Source organism: Stegodyphus dumicola, chromosome 10 (genome assembly GCF_044657685.1).
Source record: "Stegodyphus dumicola isolate Sdum_Otavi_A_Nest chromosome 10, ASM4465768v1".
NCBI classification, from domain to species: Eukaryota; Metazoa; Arthropoda; class Arachnida; order Araneae; family Eresidae; genus Stegodyphus; species Stegodyphus dumicola.
Genome location: NC_140777.1, coordinates 176458598 through 176471269, shown reverse-complemented (window position 1 = coordinate 176471269; position 12672 = coordinate 176458598). Strand labels below are relative to the sequence as shown.

General features: G+C 32.2%; 1 protein-coding gene across 1 annotated transcript in view; it reads right to left on the bottom strand.

Annotated features, from left to right (window-relative positions):
* Window positions 1–12672, bottom strand: part of LOC118195581 (uncharacterized) — a 95370-nt gene that overhangs the window by 12305 nt on the left and 70393 nt on the right. Inside the window, exons 3-4 of the mRNA XM_085825915.1 lie at window positions 6671–6780; window positions 1082–1177 (exon numbers count right to left, since the gene is read on the bottom strand). Of these exons, the coding sequence (XP_085682041.1) occupies window positions 1082–1177; window positions 6671–6780 (206 nt within the window). The remainder of the gene's footprint in view (window positions 1–1081; window positions 1178–6670; window positions 6781–12672) is intronic.

The window sequence follows — 12672 nt, the reverse complement described above, 5'->3', positions numbered from 1 at the left end:
AAATTAATTATCAGAATATTTTAAAATAAATATGGATTTACTGATACTGATTCCCTATTTTATGTATTACTGATTTCCACTTTAGGTTAATTCATAAAAATGACTCAAAAGAAAATAGATTCTTTAAAATATTGCTGTTTAATAAGTTTTGGATATGAAGTGATTAATTTTAATTATGATTCACTCTCTCTCTGCTCTACACAGATCTTAATCAAATAATATTTATCATAAATGTATTGTCAGCCACTTAAAATGTTAAGCTAAACATTTAAATATCAATAAAATAATACTTATATATATTCAGCTAATCACAAAAAAAAAAAAAAAAAAAAAAAAAAAAAAAAAAAAGCCAATTTTTATGTTAAAAGTAATTTAAACTAACTAAATAAATGCTGTCATAAATTAATTCTTCCTCTCAAGAAATATTCAGTAAAACAGTTTCCTTTTTGTGTCAAACTTTATTAAGAAATATTTTTAGTACTTCCTTGTTAAAGTGGCTGTACTAAAATTGGCAAACTTAATTGTTCTAATTGTAAAGTGTAAATTTCGAATGTCATGAAAAGATTATGCAGCTTTGCCAGAGAAGGATAGTTTTTTTTTTTTTTTTTAATTATAATTATATGCCATCTGGTGATAATACTATATAATGTTTCAAAGACTGTAGACTTTCCATTAATGACATGTATTTCTATTCTTAGGTTGTCTGCATTTACATTTTCTCATTCTGTCCTGTATTTTGTCTTCTGTTCTCATACCCTTAATTTTAGTAACTTGGCTGAATCGAAACATTTTGCAGACATACCAATTTTTTCTTCGTTAGTAAAATTTCTGACAAATGCATGTGTCAGAAATTAATCTGCTGAATTAATTTATATTTAATTCTTTCATAAAATGTTAAAAATTACCTAATTACACTCCTTAGATTTTTCTCTTGTCTTATTAAAAAGATATTTGTTCTTTTGTCAAATTTATTATTGGTTTATAATTATAATTGGAATTAATTGTTTATAAAATTGGTAATAACCAGTAATAAGTAAACCTTAAATGCAATTAAAATAATCTTTATTACAATAATACTTACCATAATAAGTCTAAGAAGGACAAATCCTGTGCTAGCTGCTATATCCACTGCTGCAAATACTGCCAGCAACAATACCGTTCTGAGTGAAACACTTCCCTATAAAAAAAATAATAAATAAATATTATCATTACTGTTATTTGTTATCTCTGTCAATCCAAGAGACGTATGTGCCTTTTATATCTTCCATTTGCAAACCATATTAAAAATAACTTATTTTAAGTTTGTTAGTAATTATGTTTCCATATTATATGGTTAATATGATTAATTCCATATTATATGGTTTCCATATTATATGGTTATTGTTTAAATGTTTTGTAATGTATTTTTTACTCCAAAAGCAATGTTGATTTATGTTATGAGCAAAAAGGTCCGGTGATTTTTCAAATACAGTAGATTCATTATTTGGCTGATTGCTGGTATAATTTGTCACTGATTTGAACTACCTCATTTACTCTTTTATTACAGTCCTCATTGTATACACTGACCTGGATCACGTAGAACGTCTCGAGATTAATCTCTTTGCAACTTATGGACACATGAAGAGATTACGTTACGCGAGAACTCGCCTTTTTCGAACATAGCATGTAATGCAGGATTCAAAGGTTCTTTTTAAAATAACTTCATTTATTTATATAACACGGATACTCCGAAACGTACGATGGGATGACTATGACGACAAATAAGATGAGACCTTTCTTCCAAATAACAAATTAATTCTTAAATCTTAAAAGGACGAATTTAAAAATTCTTAAGAGGACGAATAAATTCTTAAATAAATGTAATCTTTCATATACTTCATAGTTAAAAGCCAATTTGCCTTATTTCTAAGATTCGAGAAAATCGCTCAGTATCTCTTCAGCGACCTGCCATTGTCCTGAAAACTAGTAATTAATCCCACTGATAACGGACTTTAATATACTCAGTAATTTAAAAATGTTACCGGCAATGTATGAAATCCGACATTCTGTAGAATACTCAGGCATTTTATAGAATACTGAAAACTGGCCAGCAATGTATTGAAACGATTCACAAACTGGCAAAGTGTGAAATAAATCTCCGATTCGTGTCGAATAATCGAAACTATTTACAATAATTTAATAAATGATGTAAAAAAGGCCAAAATGACTACTTAGAAGAAACCACGAGACTACTGGTTGCTGGAATCACTGTGATGTGATGTGATGTTTGTGAAAAACGAAAGTAAATTACACTGCTAGTGTAGTAGTATACAGTATAACGAGTATAACGTCCCGGACACTGATTTATTTCACATACTACATCATGAAACTCATTTGGCTATTCGATACGGAGGATGTGACAGAATGTTGAAAGAACTTTCAGTCGAATACAAAAACGTTACATGGAATGATATTGAACTGTACATCCAACTTTGTGAGCTATGCCAAATAAAAAAAAGTATTTAAAAGGGCATTATTTTGAAACATATGATATTTTCCGAATTTAATTCCCGTTGTCAGGTAGATCTAACTGGTTTCCATTCTCAGCCTGATAGAAAATACACATTTAATACGGTGTACCAAAATCATCTTATTTAATTTTTTTTTTCATATTTTGAATAAAAGTTTTTTAATGGCAGTATTCCATAATAATAACAGTTGAAAATAACAGTTGTGTTTTTGAGAATAAACGTCTTTTAAATAATAGCCTTATAGTGAACTTTTTTAATACTTTGCCTAAAGAGTATTTGTCGTTCTATAGAATGCCTAAGTATTATATAGAATGCCTAGGTAATGCATTTAATAATTCTCATATTTCATTCTTAGCCTAAAAATGGCAGGCTTTCTCTAAAATGCCTAGGTATTCTGTAAAAGAATGCCGGCGTTTCATGTGAGCAGTAGCAGTATTATTCTGTTTTTGGGGGTGGAATTGTAGTAATTTGTTTACGAATAAAAGAAAGTCCAAAGAAGTTTCGAATCTTCGTGATTGCTTTTCTCAAAATTCTGAAACTGGTCATGCCTTTAATAAACAACATGCTGCCTCGATGTAAACTAAATAAGAATCAACCTGTTTACACAATTTCGTAGATGTTGGGAGGCACGTAGGTTCAAAAGAAGAAGCGTTTAGTATACCAGCTTGGAAATGTAGAAGCATTAGAAGAAAGACATTAAAAATTATTAATATCAAAGATGGAAATAAAACTTCTTTTGTTGTTAACCGTATTCTGCTTCCACCTCAAAAACTATTTCTATAAACTTCGTTATAAATTAAAAATATTAGCACGTGTTAACGGCCAGCCGCCTAAAACAGTTAGCATGAAAAAGAAAAAAAGTATGTAATAATTTTAGCTAGCGTAATTTCACGGTTTCAATTGCTAATAATAATAATAATAATAATAGAGATGAAGAACTGCGTTTATTGCTTTTAAATCGCTTGATTTATTAATCAACTAGAAAGCCTGGCGGTCATACGAAATGACCGCTGTTTTAGATATTATAAATTGTAATTAAAAGGATTTGTGCAAAGGTGTCTGCTAAATTAAATTGAATTACCCAAGGCAGGCGGCAAGGACGCCCCTTTGCTTACTGTCCCACGGGGTTTCCCCTTTCTACTTGCTTAATTGATTAGAGTGCAATAAAGGAAACCACTGCTGGTGCATTTCTTAAGAGCCACCGCTAGCTCAATCAATAAAGACGATTTAAATAATAAAATGTTACTTCACATGTCAAAGATCTCTTTGTGCTTTCACAGTTGTTAAGAGATAGCTTTGGTAGCTGTCAGAATCAAATTTAGGAATTTTTTTTTTTTTTTTTTTTTTTTGTTTGTTTGTTTTAATAACACTGATGAGGAAAATATGACTAAAAATTTAGAAACCAAACTTGCAAAGAAAAGGGAAATGAGACCATTAGAGGATAAAAACCTAGTTTTTGAAGCAAAAGACCTGAATCGTTTCGTTACAAACACAACATTTCTTGTGTAGATCTTTCCATCATTTTTAAGCTCGCCTTGCAGAGGACCATCCATTATTTTTAATTTTACATCCGTTCTTTCACGAACTCTTGAACAGGCAACATAAAGTTTTCCGTGTGCAAATGCAGGCTCAGATAAAAAAAAAAAAAAAAAAAAAAAAAAAATGCAACACGCTTAAGCGTTTGGCCCTGAGACTTATTGATGGTCATAGCAAAGGCAAGTTTTACGGGAAATTGTCTACGTCTCAATTGAAACGGCAAACCTGTGCCGTGACAACTTAACCCCATTGGCTAGTACAGTTACGCAAGCAAGCAATAAACTATCGGCGAAAAACAGACACTTAAGCCGCATGTATATATGAGGTGAAGTAACATCATCTCCTCCGAAACGGCTATCTTCCGGGCCTAGCGAAGCACACCGTTGGATTGCGCAGGTCTGTGGCACGCCATTTTGACCATTCGCGTTTTGTTGGGACTTTAATTAGCCGAGATATTAAATAAAAACTAATTTTTCCCTACGTTTTCCCTACATTTTCCAATTTTTTCCTTGGGTTTTCCCTATTAGAGGGATTTGGCTCCGTGTCAAATTCTTTTTCTCGAATATCTACGGAACGGCGCCGAGTTGAAATTCAAGACGCGTATCCTCGGATTCCAAAAAATTCTCCGAATCCATCGATACCGTTCTTATCTTCGTACGATTTTAATCGGCCGATATATTAATTAAAAATTTCGGAAATGTTAATTTCCGAGTGGCAACAATAAACTATCGGCGACACACATTTAAGTCGCTTATATATATAAAGAAGATAACAGGCAGATTAAATTTGAAAGAAAAATAACATACGCTTTGCTGAATGGTGCGCTGAAAATAAAAATACACTGCTGGCCGTCAAATAATTTAGTATCATCAGCAATGCAAGGTCGTCACACAAATAAATGTGTGAATATTGTGTGACGTTCAGCATTCGAGTCAGAATATCAACGTATATGTAAGATAAGACTATGTAAACATAATTCGAACTTTAATTTACTATAGTCCCTTAAGTCTCCATTTTAGATTGATTATTTCCTCTTTCTATAATAAAAAGAGTAACATGATTATAACAAATCTCTCTAAACTGCATCATTTCAAAATTAATCATTCTCACATTATTCTTACATAACGCTGATGTCGCAGGTACTTACATAATGTTTCAACCAATAATATTAGAATTAGCATTTTGAAAATTAAGCCATTAGAATAAAAACGAACTAAAACTGTATTATTCTAAATGTAAAAAAAGGGTCATGGAAAAGTGGAAAATCTTCACTTCCATTCAGTTAATAAAAGCAAAGAAGCCATAATAGAAACTAGTGTATTACATCATTTGCAATAATTATAAGAATAATTACAGAGTTTATATATACATATATATATATATTAATTAGGGTGTTTCATTTTGTAAGGCAAAAAAATAAAGTAAAATTTTTGAAGACTGCTTACTCCCCAAGTCTCACGGATGTAAAAGATATATATATGCGAAATTTTAAGATTGGATAATACTTAGAATTTGCACACTTTGATCAGTTTTATAAAAGTATGCAAAAATTACGATTTTCCGATGTTAATTACTTTTATTAGGAAAATTAGAAATCAGTACCCTAAAATAATATTAAAACTAGAAACTAAGATTAATAAGTAGTGTGAAAGGCAAAATATGTGTTCAATTAAATCAATTTTAAATTAATCAATTTTGCAATCCCTCCTTTTGTTTTCTTCGTGAAAACTTTTCTGTGATTCTCGACTACCCTCAACAAGCATTGTTTTTGTTGTTCGTCTCTGACCGCTTATTTAAACTTTTTTTTTATAAAAGTAGTTCCTTTTTCTGCGGTATCACTGACCACCTTAAGAGCGTTCACATGGCTTCTTAGAGAATCACTAGAGTATTCTGTCACGTCGTAAATCTCAAAGAATTCAACGTCTTTGTTATATTAGTAACGAAACGATTCAGGTCTTTTGCTTCAAAAACTAGGTTTTTATCCTCTAATGGTCTCATTTCCCTTTTCTTTGCAAGTTTGGTTTCTAAATTTTTAGTCATATTTTCCTCATCAGTGTTATTAAAAAAAAAAAAAAAAAAAAAAAAAAAAAAAAAAAAAAAAAAAAAAGAGAAAAAAAAATTCCTAAATTTGATTCTGACAGCTACCAAAGCTATCTCTTAACAACTGTGAAAGCACATTTTTAACGTCCACATCTGGGTAAGTGCTCAGAAGCTGTAGCATATCCAAAGCATTCTTTGGAGCCCATCGTCTTAAAACTGCTTTGTGCCAAAAGCGAGCATATTATGAGGCTGACAAAATATGCAACCTATTTTATTCCTTTCAATTCTCGTTGAGGAATGTTCAGTTATTTAGTGAAGAGGCCAATTTAAGTGCATCTATTGTCTTTGCCATGCAGTTTGCTTGATGCAGAGCTTCTGGGTTCCTGACATTTGAAGACATTTTGAGACCAACCTCCTAGGTACAGGAGTGAGAGTCGTAATAACTCTCTGTAATCTTCTCTTGGATGACTTCCGCCTTTTAGGACATTTTGGATATATTTAATCTTTTTCACTCATTGTTCTTCTAGAAAGCCTTGAACAGGACTTTGTTGTGTAATGAAATCACAAAATATTAAACCACTTACCCCTCTGCTAACCTGGTTGATCGCAAAAGCCATCCACCACCAACTGCAGATGTAAATGCCCACAAACACGACGCTCAGGATCAGAGTCGTTCGGGATGATCTCAGTTCGGCTGCAAGAAATGAGATCTAACGTAAGTTTCAGTTAAACATAATTTAAGCTCTGCAAGTACTTTCATATTTAACACGTACAATGCAATCGAAAAATAAACTTCCTTGCTTACACGGTTACTTATTTACATAGGAATATAAATTCCTTGAAGAAATTGTTATCTGGTTTTTGCATACATATTTAAACAAAATTTCTTCTTAATATATGGCAACATATGAATGAAAATAACTCTAATAATAGCAGTATTGATGCATCAAATAGTCAATAGTGATAAACTCCTACAATTTATGAAGTATTGATGGGTTCCTAATATGAAATCAGAAACATTCATAAAATTATTGTTTCTCAGAAAATATGTAGAAATCGCAGTTTGGCAATATTATAACTCCCCAAAATATATTTTTGTAAAATACGAATTGTAATCCAAATTGAGTAACTCCTGTACCAATATTCTGTTTATCAGAAATAAATCTAATAAAAAGATTCAATAAATCGTGAATGAGAAGAGTAGTCTAGATTTTGAAAAAAAGTGATAAAAAATAGATTTTTTTTTTTTTTCTGACAAGATTCCTAGAAATTCAATAAAGGCTAGAAATGGAAGAGAAACAAGTAAAACTTAAAATAAACTTAAAATTAGGGGGGAAAAAAAGGGCAAGCTCCCAGTGTAAAACTTAAAATTAGGGGGGGGGGGAAGGGCAAGCTTTTAAATATTTTTTGCTTCTGAAGGAAAAGGAATTCAAAATTCATAGAATTTACTCCAAATCTATATAAGTATCCATACTTAAAGTAAGTTTGCTTTTTTGCCTAATTTTAAATTCCATAACAACTCTAAAATTAAAATATGTATTCCATTTGTAGATATAAATAAAATTTTCCCCTAATTTCACGGATTATAACACACTATTCTTAATAAAGTTTTCAATGGTTTATTAAAAAATTACCTCCGTGCCGACTTTGCATGTGGTTGAATAGCCATATTTAGAATTTCTCTGATTATCTGAAATAATCGAAAAAGATTAGAGGGTCCACCAGTGGCCCCAAGTGGCGAAGTCGCTAAACATTCGTAGTTCGATCCGATTTTCGAATGGGCTGGCTGCATGGGCATTTTCGTGGTTTCCCTTAGTAGGTTTTTAATTCGAGCGCTTTGCCATAGTTAAATAAAACAAACCCAAACTGAAAAAGATGAAAGTAAGCCCACAAACTTTATGTGCATCCTTTCTTCATAAACAACTGGCGACCTCAAAATTAACATTCTAGATTTGGTGCTCTCATCCTAAATTCATCTGTTCTCCCAAATTCGAGATCTTTCCATGTTATATAACTCTACTTAAAAAGGCAACTAAAACTAAAATTAACCGATCACAGATTAGCTATACTTATACATCAAACCTAGTATAAATACCGCTGGTGAATTAATTACGTCATTCCGTGACCTGTGCCTTATGACTTACTACTAATTTCTCCAGCTTTTAATGCTTTTCTGAGACTTTGTACATATGTAAATAGTGAATATCTAATCAAGAACTTTATGTTTTATTATTTTGCATATAATCTTATATTCTCTCTTGTATTTTGTATTTTATCGTATTTCCAACATAATGAACTGCACCATTCAGACGTTATCTCTTGCTCACGTGACGTCGGTCTCCCCCCCCCTTCTACACTTTAGCTATTCTGCATCGCCCAGCTCATGCATTTCTTTACTTTCAGCGCTCCTCGTAGCAACTACATTATGACTGCCGGAACACAGCACGTAATTCTACGTGCTAATCGCGGCATAAAGTGGAACATGGAACAAATTACGTCATTCTTTTGCTAGCTTCTACCTTGCTAACATTTTCGCACTGCTTCGCTTCTTAAATGCCTACGACATTTCTTCTAAAAAACCAATGTACATAAAAATGTATCGTATTTAATTATGCTTGAATACGTGTCTGCCAAATTAATTGGATATGTGCAAAAATAAAGATTGGTGATTTGTCGGAATCCAGTTTCTTCATCTTCGTCTCGTCTTGTCACTCTGCCATCACGACTACGCATAAAAACTGATTACATATATATATGTTGCGCCTATATTATATATATATATATTTTGCGCCTATATTATATATATTGCGCCTTTTTTTTTCTTCTTTTTTTTTTTCTTAATTTTGGTTTTTAATTTGCTTTTTTTTTTTTTTTTTTCCTTTTAATTTGCTTTTTTACTTTTATACGTGTTTGTTAAAACTTAAATTTAAATTTATATTGCGCCTTATATACCCCTAATGTATTGATAATCACTCCTTTATAACCTGATGTAAACGTGTATGTGGTGTGTTGTAAGTAAGTTTATAATATGTTAAAAATTATAATGTTTAGAAGTTATATTTCTAAAATTGAATTTTCTTCAATCATGGTTTAATTGAATTAATTACTTAAATAATATTCAGTTGTATTTCCTGCAATGTTTTTTTTTCCAATACTTGCTTTTTATTTCTCAAACTTGTAATTTTATTTCTTCTCTTCCTGGCTAAAATTATAAGATACTTTCATTCGGTTAAATTATGTTTTCTGTTTTTGTTAAATGTCTAATCCCTTATAGTTATTTATCAAAGCATAATAAACAATAGTAATAATAATAACGAAAAGGAAAAAAAATTCAAATTTATATTTGTTTTCTATCTGAAATCTAAATTTTGGAACCTGCGAGAAATTTCTCCTGGTTACACTTCACTGTTCAAATTTATTGACAGCTAAATGTTAAATTTTCAGACTGATGTTTATTTAAAAATAATTCTAATATGTTGAATAACGAAAAGTAAAAATGTTTTACGAAATAATCTTCTTAGACATTTATTCAATCATAGCTAAATACGATACTTTTTATTTACACTGGTTTTAAAAGCAAGACGTAGGCATCTTAGACTGAGAAGCAAAGCAGCGTGGATGTCAGCATGGCGGAAGCTAGGAAAAGGAATGACGTAGTTGTTTTGCAAAGCAGTATTTATGCCGAGTAAATGCATAAGTATATCTAAGCTGCTATTGGTTAATTTTAGGTTGTTATGTAACACGGAAAGATGTCGAATTTGGGAGAACAGATAAATTTAGGGGGGAGAACATGAAATCTAGAATAGTTAATTTTGAGGTCGCCAATCGTTTCTTAAAGCACCCATCGTATTTTGTTATATCTTACACACACACACACACACACATATATATATTATTATATAACCGCTTAGAAAATTCTGGACTAGTGGATATTATACACTTTAATACAATAACTAACAAAAGCTTATAAATATTTTAAGCCACGCAGTCTCAGAAACAGAATGCAAAGTCGTTGCTCCGCATTTCTTGTAGGAGTTGAGCTGGCAAAGTGCAGAATAGAATCTTAACCTGTTCCGGATTCATCATAAAGTTTACGAGGTGTGATCAATGTGCATTAAATCGTCACCTTAAGAGCAGTCTTTAGTATTAAATCATGCTGTTCTCAGAGAATAACATACAATAACATGCACTTTTATAGCACGATAAAGTTAAGCAAGCTCTTCATATCAAGTAATCACAGCATGTAAATCAGTATTATTCTCTCATAATACGATATGACTAGAGACAGCATGACCTCTCGTCATATCGTGATGCTCGCAACCCCTCAAGACCTGGAATTGGAACTTCTAATCCCATTCATGCTTTCCGTAGCGTTTTTCATCATTATGTTTGAAGAGTCATTGTGGTGAAAACTACTACTACCTGATATATATCAGGGGAAAAAGGGGGAAGAAAAAAAAGTAAAAAGAAGATTATTTATTCAGCAAGCACTGTCCACAGCCTTATTAAAACACCTTATTATTACCACAACCTTATTATTTCTTCATATAAGAAAGTAAAAGTCATATGGTGATTAACAGAAAAATATTCTGAGTAATTTACCTGCATTTTTAAGCATTTAAATTTGGTAAATAGTTTCGGTGGTTATATAAATTTAATCACCACTTAAAACAACAAACTTCAAACAAAATGAAGAGCATTTCCATTTATATATTTCGATGGGAATTAATGAAAAACAGAAGATTAGTAGTTGTACGTTTACTTTATATTTACGATTTAACAATTTAATTTTGGAGCAAGATTTATCAGTATTTATATATTCCAGATTTTATGTAAATGAATTTCGTATTGTTATGAATAGTAATAGCTTCTAAATATTGTTAAATCAACTGCTATCACTGCTGTTATCGTAAGCAATATCATCTCCTTTTCGTATTTTCCGTAGAAATTTTGCTTTATTCGAAGACTTTTGATAGACAAGAAGAAGTGGCGGGATACCAAAATTTTAAGATGGGCTGTAAGTATAGTTTCACTGCACTAAGTGTACAGCTGCGCTCCAAATTTTAAGATGGGCTGTAAGTATAGTTTCACTGCACTAAGTGTACAGCTGCGCTCCAAATTTTAAGATGGGCTGTAAGTATAGTTTCACTGCACTAAGTGTACAGCTGCGCTCCAAATTTTAAGATGGGCTGTAAGTATAGTTTCACTGCACTAAGTGTACAGCTGCGCTCCAAATTTTAAGATGGGCTGTAAGTATAGTTTCACTGCACTAAGTGTACAGCTGCGCTCCAAATTTTAAGATGGGCTGTAAGTATAGTTTCACTGCACTAAGTGTACAGCTGCGCTCCAAATTTTAAGATGGGCTGTAAGTATAGTTTCACTGCACTAAGTGTACAGCTGCGCTCCAAATTTTAAGATGGGCTGTAAGTATAGTTTCACTGCACTAAGTGTACAGCTGCGCTCCAAATTTTAAGATGGGCTGTAAGTATAGTTTCACTGCACTAAGTGTACAGCTGCGCTCCAAATTTTAAGATGGGCTGTAAGTATAGTTTCACTGCACTAAGTGTACAGCTGCGCTCCAAATTTTAAGATGGGCTGTAAGTATAGTTTCACTGCACTAAGTGTACAGCTGCGCTCCAAATTTTAAGATGGGCTGTAAGTATAGTTTCACTGCACTAAGTGTACAGCTGCGCTCCAAATTTTAAGATGGGCTGTAAGTATAGTTTCACTGCACTAAGTGTACAGCTGCGCTCCAAATTTTAAGATGGGCTGTAAGTATAGTTTCACTGCACTAAGTGTACAGCTGCTCTCCAAATTTTAAGATCGGCTGTAAGTATAGTTTCACTGCACTAAGTGTACAGCTGCGCTCCAAATTTTAAGATGGGCTGTAAGTATAGTTTCACTGCACTAAGTGTACAGCTGCGCTCCAAATTTTAAGATGGGCTGTAAGTATAGTTTCACTGCACTAAGTGTACAGCTGCGCTCCAAATTTTAAGATGGGCTGTAAGTATAGTTTCACTGGACTAAGTGTACAGCTGCGCTCCAAATTTAATGGAAAACTATCGGATAGTTGGATTCAAGGGTCTTTTACCTCTTTTTTCCTGCCAGCAAATCATTCGAGAGCAATTTCCAGCTCACCAGTAATTTAAATGCCGCCCTACACAGGCACTACAAATTTACAAATGCTTACACTTAGAAACATCCAGGTCTTCGATTCGAACCTAAGCCCAACTTTACGGCGCCCAAGCATCGATTAGGGTAGCGAAAGTTTGTAAAAGCGATTTTTGCATTCGCAATAAACTGACAACTTTTTAGAGGAGGTCTGATTAATCCACCCTCGGTTAATCGGGAGATGACCGCATTGTTTAAAAAAATATTGAATAAACTTGAAAAATTTCCTTCATTTAATTTATTGTGATATTTATGCTATCTCTCACTTCATTATAATATCTCATACACCTAAATCAAAATAAAAATGAAATTATAAGTTGCTAAAATGGAGCAAAGGATACATAGAAAGCAAGAAAGGGTAACGTTAGTTCTAAACCCCTCAAAACGTAAAATTAGGTGAGAATGCAAATTATAA